The sequence below is a fragment of the Mustela nigripes genome, chromosome 16 (genome assembly GCF_022355385.1).
Source record: "Mustela nigripes isolate SB6536 chromosome 16, MUSNIG.SB6536, whole genome shotgun sequence".
NCBI classification, from domain to species: Eukaryota; Metazoa; Chordata; class Mammalia; order Carnivora; family Mustelidae; genus Mustela; species Mustela nigripes.
Genome location: NC_081572.1, coordinates 38,979,547 through 38,998,591, shown reverse-complemented (window position 1 = coordinate 38,998,591; position 19,045 = coordinate 38,979,547). Strand labels below are relative to the sequence as shown.

The 19,045-nt window shown below is 50.2% G+C and overlaps 1 protein-coding gene across 2 annotated transcripts in view; it reads right to left on the bottom strand.

Annotated features, from left to right (window-relative positions):
- ASIC2 (acid sensing ion channel subunit 2) overlaps positions 1 to 19,045 on the bottom strand; it is a 963,671-nt gene that overhangs the window by 84,039 nt on the left and 860,587 nt on the right. For both annotated transcript variants that reach the window (XM_059379025.1, XM_059379024.1), the window contains exon 2: positions 76 to 226. In XM_059379025.1, the coding sequence (XP_059235008.1) occupies positions 76 to 226 (151 nt within the window). The remainder of the gene's footprint in view (positions 1 to 75; positions 227 to 19,045) is intronic.

Genomic DNA, 19,045 nt, shown 5'->3' with positions numbered 1-19,045 from the left:
CAAAGCAAACCGATCTTTCAGAGTCCTGTACCCCTCTGCCATCACCCACAGCCCCGGTCCCCATACCCAGCTCACCTGTCTCTCCCCAGATGGGCAGGTATTCATCTTGCTGAATGTCCAGCATGATCTCCAGCCCGTTGCCTGTCCCGCCCTTGACCGTGGTGAGCAGAGGCTTGCCATCCTCGCCTGAGTTAAACATGTAACACTTTCCATATTTTGTAAACACCTGAGGGAAAGAGGAGAAGGAGAGAATCACATGAGTGACTTCAGACTAGAGACTGGTGAGACCTGAGAGGTGAGATGACATCAGGCCAGAGTCCCCACGGTCCGTCCCAGTCAAGCCCTCTGGAGGAGCCATGATTCTTCACTGTGGCTAATGGCCTGACTTTTGCCAAGCAGGATTCAGGTATCAAAGAAAAATATGGACACATTTTGGGTTTGTTGCGATGGAATCTGGTGTCTTCTCCCCCTGGGCACCCCCTGCTCCAGGTGGTCCTGTCCATCTTCCAAATGTTGAACATCATTTGTAAGCCAATCTGTACCTCCAGCCCCGAGCTCTCTCCTGGACTTCAGACTCACTGATCAGTGTCTGATGAGTGTGACTTCAGGGGGACCCAGAGTCCCCAGACACTCAGCGAATCCCAGTGGGAACAAACTTCCTCAGGTTCCCTGCCCCAACCAGATGGTTCTGCTATACTCCTGTCCCAGGGAATAGCATCACCCCCGTCCAAGAGGTTTGAGCCAGACCCTCAGAGTGGCTGTCTACTCTTCCTCACCTCCATGTCCAATTAACCACAAAGACTTGTCAAGGCTGTTTCTACATCTGGCATGCATTCTGCCTTTTTCCTACGGCACTGCCATAACTCAGGACCCATTCATTGCTTGCCTGGGCTCCTGGATTCCAGACCGCCTTCTTGAGCCCATACTTTAACTTCGCTGTGGCACCTGCTTTCTGAAATGCAAACCTCACTTTGCTAATCCTGTCCTTAAAATTCATCAGTGATCCCCAGCACCTGTAGGCTTAAATCCAGGCCCACCATACAGATGCCCTCTGCCCACTCCATCCTACCCTTCCACATCCGTGTCCACGGGAATCCACTAGAAGGGAAACTCTGTGCATTCAGGGACTACTGCTTATTTGCTGTGTCTGGTACCTGACACATGGGGGTGCTCCAGAAAAATATGTTGAATGAATGAAGGAATGAGTGAGTGCTGAGTGGGTGGATGGAATCAGATCAGACAACATGCTGGTTCACACACTTCTTTCTATTTGCTGCTTTTGCTATCTGCAGCTCCTCTCACTCCTCTTCCTAACTGTTGTCTGAGACGGGACTGATGCATCTCGTCCTCCCAGGAAGCCTTCCTGAGTCCCTGGACCAAGTTCGGCTACGTCCTTCCTCCCTGTTCCCCTGGCTCCTTCACCATGACAGTTATCACATCCCAAACAGTTGGTCCTACATCTCTCCTGAACTTGACTCTGCCTCTCACTTCTGTATCCAAGGACTTATTCCATGGCCCGGCACCCAGGAGGTATTTGGGCCACCTTTGCCTGATGATTACATGATTACAACGATGTAGTGCGATGGTGTGATGGTGTGGGAAGAGCCCAAGGCAAGGAATGCAGAGATCTTTGTCCAAGTTTGATGTTGCCATTCATGAGTCATGAACCAAATATACCCTCCAAGCCTCAACTTCTTCATCTATAAAATGGGAGTTTGTGCCCTTTCCTTAGCCACTTCTCAAGGTTACCGAGAAGATCAGCTGGGGTAGTACATGCACAACGTGTTTTGAGAACCATAAAAGCTTTCTACAAATGCTATGGGTTATTATGCTTACATAACTGCTTTGGAACCTCGAGCAGAAGCCAAATTACGTCTGGCAACATTGGCTGGAAGAGAGCCAGGCCAACTGTATTGGGTTCCTGTAGCCACTGAGGTTTGGGACCAGACCTCTCCTTGGCCTTGCTTCCTCTAAGCGGTCCCTTCCTGCAGCATGGAGGCCACGGTGTGGGGTGAGGGGGGCTCTCTGGCCTCCCACCCTTCAGTGTGGGGGCAGATAAATCACAGGGGCAAGTGCTGGAGGCTGCCTTTCTTATGCAGATCTTGAGGGTCAGATGGAAGGAAGGAAGAGAAGCTTCTACGATGTGCCAGACACTGCTAGACACTCACCTATGTTATCTCCTTTAACTCTTGAAACCATGACTCTTCTGGGAATTTCTGCTCCCATAATGCTGAGGAGGAAACTGAGGCCCAGAGATGCTAAGTGACTTGCCTAAGGTCACACAGCTATTAAGTAGAGATGCTGAGATATGAAATCCATGAATGTCTAATACGCATGCTCTTTCTGGCTGGCTCTCCTGGTCCTTTGTCACTGGGACCTTTCTGAGCCCTAGTCTCTTTCTCTGTGCCTTGCTTTTTCCATCAGCCCATCAGTGGTCATAGGCATGGGATCCTCCTATGTGCGAGGATTATGGGGATTGCAAAGAAGTACAAAGCCTGCTACCTGCCTTCAGGACCCATGGGAAGCCCCGGCAAAACATCAGAGTTCATGTTTTCTTCACTGTATAAAATGTCTGAGTCTCCGACCTGCCACACTCTTTCAGGACAGCCAACACCTGCTCCCCTAGCTTCATAGTGGGGGAGGACAGCTGGAACATGATTTTCCAAAAAACCCCTGAGCTTTATCATTGCTATTGTTTATAGCAACCAGACTTGGCTAACAAATTTGTCCTCCAGAGAGATGTTCCCTGGGACCACCATAATGAACAGAGGAGAGAATGTTACAGTTAGCACATGCCTGGCAAGGGCTTGAACACATCTGGGGTGACTTTTGGTGTTCTGCTAGGACTTTTCTTTGTAGATCCACTAAATAGGGTTGATGGCTCCAAAATTTATTCTAATATGAACTACCTATCTATATGAGGCGATTTGTAAGTAAAAGTACATTGCAGCTTTGCACTGGATTATTGCAAACTCCAATTCCCCCATCCCCAAACTTGGTAACTGAACTCCAGAGCATCGGGCTGGGGTTAGAATATGACCCCCTACCCACTGGGGCCAAGGTTGGACTCAGCCCAGTGTCTCTGATCCCAGACATGCAGGGTGGGTGGGGTCGAGAGAGGGCATCAACACTCCGTGAGCTTCCGAGGGGGGGTGACAAGGTGCAGAAGCTCCGAGGGGTGTTGCAGACCATCTTGCCGACCTGCCTTACTTCACGGGGAAGGAAATGCGGACTTGGCAGGGAAGAAGCAACTTGTCCAAGGCTGCGCAGTGAGAACGGGTTTGGTCTGAACTTCCTTTACAGAAGTCTCCCTCAGCTTTCCCACTTCCAACAGGAGATGGAGGCTCTGGGGGCTTGCTCCCTTCAGCTGGTCATTGACACGGTGCCTGCTCTGTGTCGGGCACTGGGTTGGCACGGCCAAAGCCTCGGGCATCCAAATCTCCCCTACAGAGGAGGGACCAGACGAGTCTTTGCGGTGGCAGTGACAGAGACTCACTCCCCATCCTTGGCTGCCCCCTCGCCAGGCCTGCTACCCACCCTGGGCCCTGGGGGTGGCTCCTGCGGGGGCCCATGGTGTCAGTCTCTTCCCACGTCCCTGCTCCCAGCCTCCGTTTCAATGGGGACGTCCTGTCTTACAACCTCGCACTTCCCGTTTTGTCCCTTTATGGAGTATATCAAAGCGTGTAACTAGCTGGTGATCCATGTGGCTGTTTCTTGGACATGTCTTCGCTAGACTGCAAGCTCTGAGAGGGTAGGGACTGTGTCTGTTTTGTTGAATACACAAAGGGACTCCAGGGTGTGCCAAACCACATGCCCTTGCCCACCTCTGGGAGGCGTCCTTTGGCACTGACCAGCCTTTTTGACACTTGTCCCACCCCCCCCCCCCCCCCCCCCCCCCCCCCCCCCCCCCGCCCTCCCCACCCTCCCCTCCCTTTGTCTGCTGAGGCCCTTCTCAGCTTCCCACTTCATTGTACCTAAGCATTTTTGCTTGCTTCTGCATGAAGGTATTAGAGGAAATAATCCTTTCGGGAGCTAAGACAGTCTCCCTTTGTGGGGGCAGGAGAAGGGGCTCAGAGACAGCAGCAGGCTCGTGCGGGCTGCACGCCTCTCCCAGCCTCTCTCACTGTGCTGCGGAGCCCGCGGCTCCTGCCTGGTGTTTCCGAGAGGATTATTTTCCTCTCTGCTCAACATCAAAGGCCTGAGAGCTATGTACACACTGCACAATTTTGCTACAAACTTGGGACAAGATGCAGCTCTCCTTCCCCATTTCGGGAGCATAATGATGTGTAAGTGTAACACACGCTTCAGATGTCTTGTCTTATCGTCCCCAGCCAGAAAATACAATTTATTTAAGACCGGACTGTCAGGCCCAGCTCGCTGCTGCTTCAGACCTGCCATCCTCCCAGGAATCACTCCACGCTCCCGGTAAGTGCTGACAGCCCCATCACAGATGGCAGGGTTGGACCCACTGGGTTGTTAAGAGTCTAGAATTAGTCAGTTGCATTGGTTTTTAAGAGTTAAGGTGTACATTTTAAACCTGGATCTCCAGGAGGCAGCGGGCCGCAGAGGGTGAGGGGTATGCGGGATCCTGAGATAAACATGAGTCCGTGAAATTAACCTTCATTGCTAACATTTGCACGGTGCGTTATAGCCTAGACTGCCTACAGACCCAGTGGCCCCATGAAGGAGAGGAAACCAACCATTGCTGATCCTCTACTCTGTGCAGGGCCCTGCTTGGCATTTCCATAGGTGTTCTCTCTTCCCTAATTATGGTCCAGCTCTCCTGATATGGAGGCATCTGGTGATCACATCCCCATTTCACAGTTGAAGAGACTGAGGCTGCTCAGGAGGTAGGTAGTAGAGCTGGGACTTGTGGGTGAGACTTTAATCAGCAGGGAAGTCACAAGGAAGGAAGCCTGGAATTTGGGGCCAGACAGGATGTGATCAAGACAGCTCTCTACCACTGGTCAAGTCCATGGTCATGGTCCTGAACATGGCATTTTCTGTCCCCGGTGCATTGCCTCATTGACAAACCCAGCAAGATAACCTTGCCGCGTGGTTGGATGGCCTAAATGGTAGGATGTAAGTGGGTTGGTTTGGAGAATTGTGTAATAGACATCTTGACTAGTTATGAATCCATACCAGGGAAGGGGTCACTTGGTTTCCCTTTTCATTTGGGTTGTGGGTAGGGAGGCCGAGATGAATTGAATGGGGGATTGAGGCTTCCTGTCCTCTCTGCTTAGGTCCCTAAATACCGAGCTCATCTCAAAGTAGTTAGAGGAGATGAAGACCTCCCTGTGTCACTGACTGTTTACTCCTTAATGCTGCTAAGCCTGTTGCTGAAGCCCTGGGCAGCCCAGGAGATGACGGGCACCATGGAGTTCTGGAGGAGACAGAGAGATGTTGTCATGCATACCAACCACTCTGAAAATCTATACGTGAATTCCAACTGAACTGTGACCAGTTATTGGTAAAGTGAAAAGATCCCATCAATCTGAAGTTGACACATTCTAAACAAAAGGAACACAGATGTGGGGATGGGGAGAAGGTCTCACTGCCTTCCTGTAACTCTTAGGGTAGATCTGGAGTTTGCTACCCTCCTTGGGGTACTGTTGACTTTATCGCTGCCGTCGCTACTATTTGCCAACAGCCCCCAAGGTTGGTATTATCACCCCCATTTTACAGATATGAAAGTCAAGGCTCAGAGCCAGGTCACAGAGCTGGTCAGTGGAGGACTCAGGGCAAAATTCGTCTTCGCCTACTTCTGAAGCTTGTGCTCTTTGCCCCCTGTCCCTTGTAGTTATGGCTCTAATACCAGCCCCACTCCCAATCTTCTCTGGTCCCGGCTTCAGGAAACAAGAGATTAGAGCTTGCTAACACAGGGCTCTCCCACCTGGTAGTGGGGGAAGGGGTGTATCTCAGAGTCAGAGGCATCCTGGAAAAGGGCAAGCATCTTCTCCTCTAAACCTCTCTTTTTCATATGGGAGTCTAAGGTCCACAGAGGTGAAGTGACCTGCTCTGGGTCACACAGCTAGCTTGGGGACAGAGCCAAGATCTGACCTGGGCTTGATGCCTTGGGTCTGTATGTATGCCCATGCCAGGGGCTGGAACTAATGGCCGGGATCCCCGTCTCAGGGCATTGTGTCCAGGAATACGGGAAAGATTGGCCGCCTATGCTGGCCCCGGGTGCAAGCATCCAGGATTGGTGTGACCTGCTGGGGTCCCTTGCCTTACAGAGTCTGGGAAATGGAAAGTGGAGCCCTTACTGGGAAAGGTTAAGAATGGCTGATACCCACGCAGACACAGTTTCCTGGTTCAATTAATAGTGCAAACAACATTTCTACACCATGTACCTACTTAAGAAAATAAATTATGTATAAGTTCCCTCAAGGGTTGTTGAATTACCCACTCACCAGCACACGGCTAAGCCTGCAAGCTTCAGACCATTCAGCCCCCTCATTAATCCCCTAAAGGGGCTTCTAGGCGGTGGGTTTCTTGTCTGTTCTTGCTTATTACCCTTGAAGGAAATGAAATTGTACTGCTCCAAAATGCTTCCAAAATTTAGTCTTTCCCTTTCCACACCAGTGCCCCCCTCCACCAAGTTGACTGAGTTTCCCCTCAATGAGTTACTGAAATTTCTCATTAGGCTGTTTTCCAAAGAATGTGTATTAAAGCCAACTATTTAGTATAATTTGTTTGGTTTGCCTCTTTCAAACTCCTAAAACACATTTCACACGATTGGGAAGTGAGAACGTCTGTTAAATGGGTCACTGGGCTTCCAGGAAACAAAATGAACCTGCCTTTCTGTTTCCTGAAGTTGCTATGAGCCTGTTTAAAAGATAAAACAAAGCAGGAGGAGGGAGGCCGAGGGGGCCTGCCAGAGACAGTCCGCTCTTGCAAGGCAAGGACTGTATCTTACTAAATCTCTGCTTGCTCCTTCATCAGTTCCTGCAACAGAGTTTCTGACTAGTTCTCTCCTTCCAAGGACTGTTGCATGAGTGTGTTTTCCCTACAATTACAACAAATACCCGTGAAAGCGCCTATTCCTGGAAACCAAGAAGCCCCTTGGGAACCACTTGTCACCTCTTCCCAACCAGGAGGCCACCATCTCTTTTAAGACATCATTAGTATTATTCTCCTTAGAGGCAACTTTTGGGGTGGACGGGGAAGAAGGAAGAGTCACTGAGCACTGACCACAAGCCAAGCACTATGCTGACTGCTCTATACCCTTTCTGTCCTTTCCAGCTCACAAAGCCCGCTGAAGTTGGCCTTATTCCGCCCAGTGTGCAGATGAGAAAACTGAGGCTCTGGGAGGCTAAAAATCTGGTCCAAGGTCCTACAGCTGAAGAGTGGTTCACCTGATGTTCCCTTCTATGTGCATGGGTTGTGAGAGGTCCGCTTGGCATTATTAGAATGTATGAGATGGTCACGTGACCCTCTCTTCCGGACCCCTGCATGCAACTGCTGGGATGTGACATTTCCTGCGCCCGTTTCACTGAGAGGCCCTCCTGCCTCCTCCCTCCGAGCCTGAGTGCAGCTGGGGCCTTGTCCACTGGGCAACTGTCCAGAGAGCTTTAGACCGTGCAGGAGGGGGGAATGTGTGCTCGCCGTGCAGAAAGAAAGAGCATCACGCAGTTGCAAGTCTGTCAGCTGGGAAAACAGCACGAAGGGGAGGAATGGGTGACTCTGAGTGTTCTCTTCTGATGCAAACATTTTGTGAGGAAATGTGCTCTTGGTGGATGACTCACAGAGACAGAGGGCGACTTGAAGGCACTCTGGCTGCTCACCTGGAGAGTCCCTGGGAAGGCCAGACTTCTGCTGATGAATCCCTCCTGACAGCTCATGGGAGAATCCCATATTGGGTTCGACTTGAGGTTGCGAAATGGGATGTGGGGAACCAGACGCTTTTCCAGCTGGACCTGCAGCATGGCTGGTGGGGGGCTGGGCCCTGGCCTGATGGAAGTTTCAAATGAGATTCAGCAACAGGTTGGCTGCTGTCTCTGCTAAGGCCCCAGGGTCTGTCTTCTCTTGCATGCCAGAGGGGTGGTGGCATTTTTATCTCTGGATCCCCAGTACCTGGCTCCAGACCCAGCACATAGTAGGCACTTACGGGAGATATCTGGGTGGAAGAGAAAAGTCAAGCACGAATTGGGGACCAGGCAGCCCCAGCTTCCAGTGCTGGCTCTGCACCAATGTGGGGACTATTTCATCGCGTTGGTTCTGGATCCTTCATCTCGCAAGTGCTGGCAAGAGTAACTTTCAGTAGAATTGTAAAGATCAAAAGGGCTATAATGGGTCTGAAAGTGCTCTGTGGAGGAAAGAAACCCTCTGCCCAGGCAGGGAACGTTTCTGTTTGTGGTTTGCAACCTGCTTAAGCCCCCAGCGGTTGCAGGGGAGGGGCAGAGCTGTTATTCCACTGTGAGAATGGAAACTGAGATGTTGTTCCATCTGGGGCCATGGTCACTGCTCCTCCATTCACTCAGTGGACATCTGCAGCCCGCCACTTGTGTTCTAGGCACTGTCTCAGGGGTTGGAGATACAGGAATGAGTCCACCTTCTAGGAATGGCCCTGCAGAGAGGGTGGTGCCGGGTGCTGTAGGAAGGCATGGAAGGAAAGCTGCCTGGAGGGCAGCGATGGAGGGGGCTTCAGGGGTCTGTGGCAGAATTCTTGCTAGGCACGGCGAGGATGACACCGAGGTATTTAGCAGGTGGAGACAGACCCCTTAGACTGGCTCCTGGTCTGAGATGGGCCATGCTGATGTTTTTGGGAAGACCAGTGGCACCAGTCCAGGCTTCTGGTTGTCTGCTGAGCCCTGCCTACCTGCCCATCTTTCCAACTCTTTCTTTTGGAACTGAATACCCTAAACAATCATGGGCTCTACTAAAATGTGGGCAGGATTTGCAGAAGAATACAGACTTTGGAGTCAGACTATCCTGAGTTGAAAACCTACTGTGTGCCAGACACTGTGCACAATGAATAATGGAGCTCAGTTGCCAGATAGGAGATAATTATTAATACAGAGATTCAGTGACCAGTAGGCGTTGGTACCTGGTTCTCTCCAAGGATGCCAGGGTTAGTCTCAGAGCTGATCTGCCCATTGCCAACAGACTGCCATGCCAAACATAGGGTCACAGGGCCAAGGCAAGTGGATAAATAAAAAAAAAACACACTTCTGGGGAGCCAAGTCTGACTGCAAAGAGGTTCCCCTTGCCTGTCGCCAAATGTGGGGAGCAGGACTCAGGAGGGATTCTCTGACTTTAAGGAGGCAAAGAAGCCCGGAAAAAGTGAAGGAGCATGGTTGCAAACATCCACAGTCTTGCTACCATTTTCTTATGCTGCCCTCGCTTTCTGTTTCTAACCCTACTGACAAGATTCCTGCTGTCCCTGTGCCCAGGCAAGGCAGACCAGGGGCAGCATGGGTTCAAGACACAGCAGCCCAGACACACTGGAATGCGGCCCCGTGTTCCACCACATCTGGGTGTTCTGGGGAGCAGGGTGCCTCTGAGTCAATGTTCTCATTACTCTTGAGATGATGGATGTATCTGGCAGAGGCTGTACCTGGGGTCATGGTCCCCGTTACAAGTTCTTTTTACAGTTGCTTGCTTGATCCTCTGAAGGCAGCCCTGTGCCCTCTTCCTACCTGCTGCCTGCTGGATTTCCAGGAATATGTTACCTGCTTGGTTTCCCCCAAGGATGTGTTAGATCTCTTCTGGAACTTTCCATGGCTATTCTGTATGAGAAGTTTGTCTTACCCTTGCTGGATATTTCTGCTCAGTTGAACGTTCACCTTTCCATCACCCTCCTGACAACTATTCCCAGGGATTAGGTAGGCTTCACCTCCCAGTGTATGTTTCATACCTAGAGAACCAACCCTAAGATAACAGTGGAATCACTTCTTGCACCTGTCTCATTGCACACCTTTTTTTTTTTTTTCTTTTTGGCAGATGTAAGATGAGGCAGGAACCAGAAATGTGTTCTGTTGTTCTCCTGGTTAATTTCACATTATTCTACAGGGCTGCATTGAAAGTGATGCATCAGTAAAAACCAAATGATGGTTTATGATGCTTGCAGAGGAAAAGCAGAGATTCCAATTAATGCCAGGGCTGAAAATAATCCCAAGGAGGGCTGATTCTAAAAGCTGATCAAGAAAAGGTCAAGGGGAACCCTCCTATGCTGTTGGTGGGAATGCAGGCTGGTGCAGCCACTCTGGAAAACAGCATGGAGGTTCCTCAAAAAGGTGAAAATAGAGCGACCCAGCAATCACACTATTGGGTATTTACCCTAAAGATATGAATGTAGTGATCCAAAGGGACACATGCACCTGAATGTTTATAGCAGCAATGTCTACAATAGCCAAACTATGGAAAGAACCTAGATGTCCATCAACAGATGAATGGATAAAGAAGATGCGCTATATATATATATATACAATGGAATACTATGCAGCCATCAAAAGAAATGAAATCTTGCCATTTGCAATGACATGCATGGAACTAGAGGGTATTACGCTGAACGAAGTAAGTCAATCAGAGAAAGGCAATTATCATATGATCTCCCTGATAGGAGGAATTTGAGAGGTAGGGCGGGGCGGGGGGAGTAGGGAAAGGGAAAAAAAAATGAAACAAGATGGGATCAGAGGGAGACAAACCATGAGAGACTCCTAATCTCAGTAAACAAACTGAGGGTTGCTGGGGGGGTGGGGGTAGGGATAGGGTGGCTGGGTTATGGGCATTGGGGAGGGTATGTGCTATGGTGAGTGCTGTGAAATATGTAAGCCTGATGAGTCACAGACCTGTACCCCTGGGGCAAATAATACATTATATGTTAATAGAAATAATTTAAAAAGAGAAAAAAGGTCAAATAGGCAACTACCCACATAGCACTGAAATCCTCATACTACTATATTCTTACCGAAGTCATATTTTCTCATTGAAAACAGATTTCAGTTTTTCTAGAAAATGCTCAGAGAATGTCACTGTCTTCCCAAGGACTGGTCTTGGAGGTTGAAGAGCATATAATGTTAGTAGCAAAGCATGTTCAAAGTTGCCACAGATTCACAAAGGCAGAGGGTTTCTGGTCGCTTAATCAGATTGCTTTCCTGACACATGGAGGACCTATGAAGGAGAGCAGCCTTGTGCACATGGTGTGTCTTCCAGCCAGGTCTAAGTCCCACGTGTCAGGAAAGCAATCTGGTGGTGCCAGTGTCTCAGTAACAATCAGTAATTCCCAAATGTCAGGGAAGGTTTGGGCAGGTATCATATGGCACTATGCGGGGCAGGATTTCGGGGGTTGAGGTGGAAGGGACTCAAGTTGGCGATAGAGACAGAGGTAAGACTTTGCATACACTTCAAAAGGGTTTAGACTTGGCCCCTGCAATAGAATGGAGCACAAACAAACTTTGGAATCAAATCCCAATTCTGCTGTTTACTAGCTTTTTAAATTGGGCTAATACCCCCGGAGCATCCCCTTGTCGATGATTGGTAGGCTAGACTCCTAGGAGACTGTAATTTTCATTGTCCCATAGCTCCTTGCCTTCTGATCCGATTATCAAAGGACCTGAGATGATCAGGGGTTTTCAAAATGGAAGACAAAGCATCCTTTAGTTCACTGGACATCCAACGAGCAACTCTTCAATGTTGGATATGCTGGTAGGTCTTGGGAACACAAAGATAATAAGACATGGCCGATACCCCAGGTAGTTTATGAGTTGTCTGGGTAGAAATGGACATCAAAGAGCTTCAGATCATCAAGGAGATACAGCAGCTGTAAGACCACTACTGATCAACGCCCACAACGCAGCTCTTGAGGAACAAGGTCCCCCTGCAGAGTACTTGTTCCAGCCCATCATCCCTGCTGCTCTGTGTGCATTTTCACCAGGACCTTCTTTCTGCTACAGCTTGGTCATCAGCATGCCCTGCAGCCTGCCTTCCCTGTCCTCCCCCTGTGCCACCCCCTCTCCTTCCTTCCAAATCACAGCCTAGACGAGGATAGCGTAGGCAAGGTGTCTGGGGTAAGGAACCCAAGGAGGCACCCATGTCCTGGGGCTGCACTCACACTCACCCGAGAGCGAGCACCTCCTAAAATTTGCACCCCATGGGGTGCCTGGATGGCTCAGTGGGTTAAGCCTCTGCCTTCGGCTCAGCTCATGGTCTAGGGGTCCTAGGATCGAGCCCCACATTGGGCTCTCCGCTCAGCAGGGAGCCTGCTTCCCTCTCTCTCTCTCTGCCGGCCTCTCTGCCTACTAGTGATCTCTCTCTCTCTCTCTGTCAAATAAGTAAAACAAAATAAAATCTTAAAAAAAATAAAATTTGCACCCCAGTTGCCTTGCTTGCCTCACCCTAGTTGGGGCCCTCCGCCAGATAGTCAGAAGAAGACAGGAGTGGAGCCGTTTGTGATGAAAGCGGAACGACAACCAATTCTCCCACTAAGCTTGCAAAATAGACACCATAGTCCCATTTTCAGATGAAGAAACTGAGGCTTAGAGAGGATGAGTTACCTTGGAGGCATCACGGAGCAGTGAATCGCCCACAGGGTTAGTCTTGGAGGAGTGGTGGCAGTCTGCAGGAGTAGTGGAAGACCACACACAGGCTTATTTTCTGGGGCAGACCCCCATGAGGACCCCCATTCTGCCAGTCCTGAGCCATGTGACCTGAGGTCAGTTACTTATTTTCTCTGACCTTCTGATCCCTCATCTGAAGGATGGGGGTAATAATCCCTCTCAGGGTTAGATGGCAATGAACTCCAGCTTCTGGTTCCGTGACTCTGCTTTCCCACGTGTCAAGTGGACAGGCCACACCTGCCTCACAGAGATGCCGTGGGGACCCAGTGAAAGGAGGGGTGTGCCAACCCAGAGTGAGTTCTCAAGAGCTGTTGGCAGGATGAAATGTCATTTCCTGAGGCTTTGCTGTGTTTTCAGCCCGGTCGACTGTTCTCCTGGGATCTAAGGGGGAGCCGTGAATATTTGTTTGGTGAGTCCTTTGGGACGTTCCTGATAATAGTTGCAGATCTTCTCTGGAGGGATAACGGAGAATGACTACCTGTTACCTTCCTGGGTTTATGTCATGATCCCATTCGAACCTCCTGGCAACCTTGCTTTTATTACTGTCATTGTTAGAGAAGATGCAACAGAACCCACAAGAGGCTAAAACCACTCATGTAAGGTCAAGCAGTGAGTCGGAAGCAGAACAGGGTCTCCGCCCCATTTATGGGATGAAGATGTCTCTATGCATTCCACTACGGAAGAGAAACCAAAAATACAGGCTCCTATGTCTCAGCAATGGAGCCAAACCTGAGATTTGCGTCTGTGCATGTCCCAACGTTCGGGAATATAAACAGCGCTAATTCCAAGCCAGTGCACGAAACCTGGTGAGTGCCAGTTGCTCGCTCGGCATGGCGGAGGGACGTCTTGTGGCTCTGCAGGGTGGCCCGGTGGTGTCTTGGCTGTATCCACAAAGTCTGGCTGAGGCTCCACAACCCCGTTTCCCAAAACCAGAGGAATGAGGGGCAGGTTAGCAGTTCCCTGGAGGTTTAAGTTTTGCAGGTCCTACCTTGAGAACATCCCTCTAGCTAATCTCCTCCACTCAAGCCCTAGCGTTAGCCAAGTGTCAGGGTGATGCTACTTGTGTCCTCCTGTTACCTGCCTTAGCCTCCTCCCCGGTGGTCCCCCTGTGCCCCACTCCTTTCCCCTCATTCATTTCCCACATAGTGGTCCCAGGATCTTGCTGGAAAGCAGACTCCCTACTTAAACCTTTCCATGGCTGGAAATCCATTGGTTGGGCTGATACAAGGAAGCCAATGCCTCGGGCCCCCACACAGTGGCTTCTAGCCTCTCTTGCACTCCCTGAGTCATCTCTGCCCAACGATGCCCTTCTCCAAGCATGCCATATTACTTCACACCTCTGGGCTGCTGGACATGCTGACTCCTCTACTTGGAACCCCTGCCCTGGTTTGACCCCGATAACGCTTAGTGATTTTTGTGTCTCTGCCTGGCGCCACCTCCTCCTGAAAGCTCCTCCTGACTGCCCATCCCCTTCTTCAGAACAGGTTAGGTGCCCCCCATCGGGACTTAGACAGCACACAGTATCAACCCTGTTCCATCACACCGGATGGCCTGCTAACTCCTACTTGACCAGCTGACCTCAGCTGGCTTTTCCAAACTGGGGTCAGGTCTGAGGAAAGGACCTTTCTTGTGTGCTTTCCCTTCAAGCCCTGATTACTTGGGCATTTGTGTAAGCGTTTGACTGATGCCCGTCTCTCCACGCTGGACTGTAGGCTGTGGACTGTCTGGCTCTGCTCACTTTTAGGGTTCACTGGGGAGCTGACAGGACATGGAGACTGGGATCTCCATGGAGGTTCATCATGGAAACCAGTGTACCTGAGATCCATGTACACAGACCATGCTCATAAGGGAGCCAAGGAGTCAGGTGAATCCCCCTGATCCAGGAGGAGCCCCTGAACTGGGGTGGCGCTCCAGGGTTGTTTTGAAGCAAGGCAAGGGGCCAATTGTTACTCCCTCATTGTCCTGGGGAGAGGACAGAACCCTGGGCAAGGTACCTCTGTGCACTAAAGGACAGTTCCCAAAGAGGGGATTTCTGGACTGAGAGCTGTCTGCTGCCAATATGCCAGACCCTGGGTGGGTGAGTGTCTCGGTCCTGCAAGGGTGAGCATCTGCCATGCCTCCACATTCCCTGCATCACCCTACTGCCAGGGCCTTAGCAGGAAACCAACACATGCTAGATAAACGCCAACATAAACACATCCATTTATTTGTCTGTCTTGGCTCCATCTCCAAACTGTGGGACTGTGTCTTCCTTAGCTTTCCCCATGCTCTAAAAGGAGCCTAGCTTCCCATCAGAACCCAAGAGAAGTTTGTTGAGTGAATGATGAAGCTAAAAGAGAGAGACCAAAAGAAGCAAAGCTACACATTTTTTTTTTTTTCCATAAGGAAGGATAAATCTGCTCACAACTTAACTGTTCAAGGCTGCATCAAGTGAGCACACCTGTATGGCCCCATTTCATGAACCAGGTGTCTTCCAAGTAGAAAATTTAGCAGGTGGGCTGGATCTCCCACAGCAACCCTCTGCCTACCAACATGGTTCCTGGTTGAAGGGCCGTGGAGAGATCTGGCAAGGAGGAGATCAAGTCTCCGAATAGCAATGTTAGTAACCCATCCTCTAAAGACAAAGAAGACATAGCTAGAGAAACTGGGGTATTTAGGATGGAAAAGAGCAGACCCGAGGAGGACCACAGGTGCCATCTGCAAATATTTGAAGGGATGGCATTTGGAGGAGTGTGATTCCCTCCTGCTGTGGAGAATAGTTCTAGGGTTTCCGTTGGTTGTAGGGAAATAACTTCATTACAATGTTCAACAATACTCTTTCTGCAGAGATGGACATATTCTATATCCTAAAGACACGGGTATCCATTCGTCAGAGCAATATAGGTAAGACAGGTGCATCTCAACGGTCATACATTTAATGACAACATCCTTATCACCATTTTTATCATCCTTAAATGGTGGAATGGAGGGGAGCAGAGGTACAGAAGAAACACGAACATCAAAATGTTAATGTGGTTTTGTCTGGATAGTGGGCACATGGGTTTCATTATATTATTCTGTTTATTTTGTATACGTGAGAACATCTCCCTAATAAAAATAGATACATGTTAATTGTCCAACAAAGGGGAACCAAATGGGCGGTGTTGGGTGATAGTGAGCTTCCTGTCACTAGAAGTCTTTGTGTAAGCACTATGGGCATCCTTGAACACCCCACCCCGCAAGAACCTGAGATGTTGGAGCAAATGGCCAAGAGTAGAAGAATGGACCAGAGAGACTTGGTCAGGATCTCTACCCTTTGCATCCTGGGGGAGGGGAACCGACTGAGGATCTAGAAGAAAGCGAGATTCTGGAAAGCCAGGAACCGGAGCCAGAGACCCTCGCTCTGGCCAGTGGGAGATAATGGGGTAGAGGCAGGACAGGTGGCCAACCCTTCTAGAAGTTTTGTGCACCTGTTGGGAGGCAAGCTGAATGGGGGGGAGGATCCAAGGCAGGGTAAGGGCCCACGGGTTTGGAAAGTAGCCTTGATCAGCGACAGTGTGAATTTTGGGGGCTCAGATTCCTATGCCATGCGCTTACTCGCTGTGTGACCAACTGCCATGAGCCTCAGTTTTCTCATTAGGAAAATGGGACTAGGACCCACCTCATAGGATTGTTGTGAGGATTAAGTTAATATTGACAGCCTTGCTCATTATTGTCATTGCTGTGTATAAGGGGGAGATGGACCTAAGGCAAGGCAGGCGCCCGTGGGGAGAAGGAAATAGGACCGGAAGGCCTGTCTCTGACACCAGCCACCACGGGAGGGACTCATTTTAGGGATTGCTAACGGGGGACGGGGTGCGGGGGAGGAATGGGTATTTGAATAGGTCAGCCTGGCTTAAAAGACAAGAAAAACGCCCGCAAGGACTCTTCCATTGATAAAATTCCAGGATTCTCGAGGGATCCCAAGCAATTTTCTGGAGGAACTGCTGGGGCTTTTTGTACCCTGGCTTATTCCCATCTCTTGTAAAAGCGCGCAGTGCTGGAGGGCCGTGTGTCCACCCTGCAGGACGCAGTCTCCCTTTGGCAGTCAACACGGCCCGGGACCACTCAGCTGTGATTCCCTCCCGGACCCTGACCAGTCCGACCAAGCCCAGTGTTACACACAGTAAACCCTGAAAGGGTAGGGAAGGCAACTTCATCTCCCTGTTTCAGCTCCAGGTGCATCATGAGTGTCTACACAAATAGGTGTTTGAGCTACGTGTGGGGATGGGTGCCTTTGGGGGGACCTGCCCGCTCTGGGGCTTGTGTCCCTGGAGGGCCACCCCGAGGATGGAGCTTCTCCAGCTGGGTCCACAGAGCCCCAGGAGGCTGACTGGCAGCCACTGTCGGTAGGGGGCGCTCCTGGCAGATGGCAGTGGCCTCTTTCTCTCCCGGTGTGGCTCAAAGAACCAGCAAGGCCACCCACAGAATGCGCCATACATCAGAAGCCTAATGGCGCGTTTTAGAACATGTGGTAACTACCAAATGGGACCCAGGAAGGGAATTAGAGCCAGAAGCACAGTAGGGAGGGAAAAAAAAATTTGAGAAGGACTCAGAGGAAGTGGAGCCAGAGGCAATCATCTCGAGGCAGCAAAAAGCATCTTCCAAGAACCTAGCCAGGGGAGCTCATTTCATTTAAAATCAGTGCTCTTTATGGAGAACTGGCCTGGACACTGGGACCCTGGTCCATCAGCACTGCCTGGTCTGGCCCTGACCACAGCAATCTGAAATGCTCTGGAGCTCCCCGCAGCCACTTAGTCCGTTTTTCATTCAGTAATTATTATTGCGTACCTACTATGTGCTATGTGGTCATGTACTGTGGCATTCAAGCTCTGGGTTCAGACGTGAAATGTCTGGTTTGGCCCATGACCTGGGGACTGAGTTAACGTCCCCTGCCTGAGTTCTGGCGTGTAATAACCTCCACCCTACAAAGCTGTCATGAGGTTAGATGAGATAATACAGGAAAAGGGTTTAGGACGGCAGTGAATACATGCCTGCTGGAGGACACACTAACACTTGCATAGAGAGAGGGAAGAGTGGGTCGCGTGTTTTCAGATACCCTGAATCCAGCTTGGGGATTGCACACAGTAGGCATTCAGGGGATTTGATCCAAATTGTGTGAAGTGTGCACGCACACACACACACACACACACACACAGCACCCGTATACACACGCATGTGTGCACATACACATGTATGCACACACATCACCTATGGCCCCTGGCAGAAGCCCATTTCCCTCGTATGTAAGTGAAGTTTTCCAGACCCCTTTCATGGAGCGGGAGATGTTCCTTAAAGCCAAGATGCTTGGCTTTAAGCAGGCATCTTGGTTCCAGGTCTCTTTTGTTTCTGGCATATGGAGTTTCCCTTTCTTTAGAGCTTGGCTCTGCGTTAATTTTTTTTTTTTTTAAATTGTACTCTGTCCTGCATTTCTCTGTGTGTGTAGTGGAAGAGAGGATTGTGTTGGCTCAGTCCATCATGGAGATGGAACTGGAAATTGTGACTGGAATTTTGATTTCATTTGCTCATGTCCTACCCTGTTCGCAAAGTTCTTGAGGTCTTTATAATGGAGAGATGAGCAAGATAAGTTTCCTAGCCTAAAGGACCCTATAGTTCCTTTGGTGGGGACAGGAGTGTGAGCAAATAACTACAGTAAGCAGAAGGAAATATGCTGTAATGGACAGCTCGGCCAAATACACACGGGGAGACTCCAAGTGGGACCAAGGGACCAGTTCCCACCTGAGGGATCAGAAGAGGCTTTGTGGAGGAGGTGAGATTTGCACTGTGGCTCAGTGGAGGAGGATTTCAGGACACCAAAAGCAGGGAAGGGCAGAGGGAACATCGTGAGTGGAGGCACAGAGGTGTGTGTTCATGTATAGGGAGCTCTGGGAGCAGTGATCACACTGGTGGGCTGGAGGGGAGGCTGTCGGGGAGGGAAGTAGTGGATGACACAGGAAAAGTGGGTCAGGCCAGATTGTGAAGACCCTGATGCTGGGCTAAGGCCAAACACTGTGCAAGACACTTATACAGTTATATACTTAAGGCTCATGACGTCTTGTGTGTTATGCCCTCCTTAGGGGTGGGCAACAGACTCTGGAGGTTCTAAGACGTTCTACCGTAAGCCAGTTGTTGTTCTAAACTCTGCCCTTGAATCTTTTGCCAGGATTCCAACTCAGCTCCGTGGACACGGAGTCCACCTGTCCCCGAGAATATGACATTGTGCCTCGAGGCAGTTCCGGAAACGATGAAGGACTCTGGGAAATACCAAGTCTGCATTGATCTTCCAGGTCAGACACTGGAATGAAGGGGCAGAACCACCCCTCACCTCCCTCACTACCATCAGAAAGAAAGACAGAAAAAAGACAGAGAAGCTGAGTGGAGGTCAGAAGCAGAAGAGCAGAGGAAGGGCAGTAGTAGGACTGCAAGAAGGCTCTGGGCTGGGGGAGGGGAATCAAACCATCTCCACC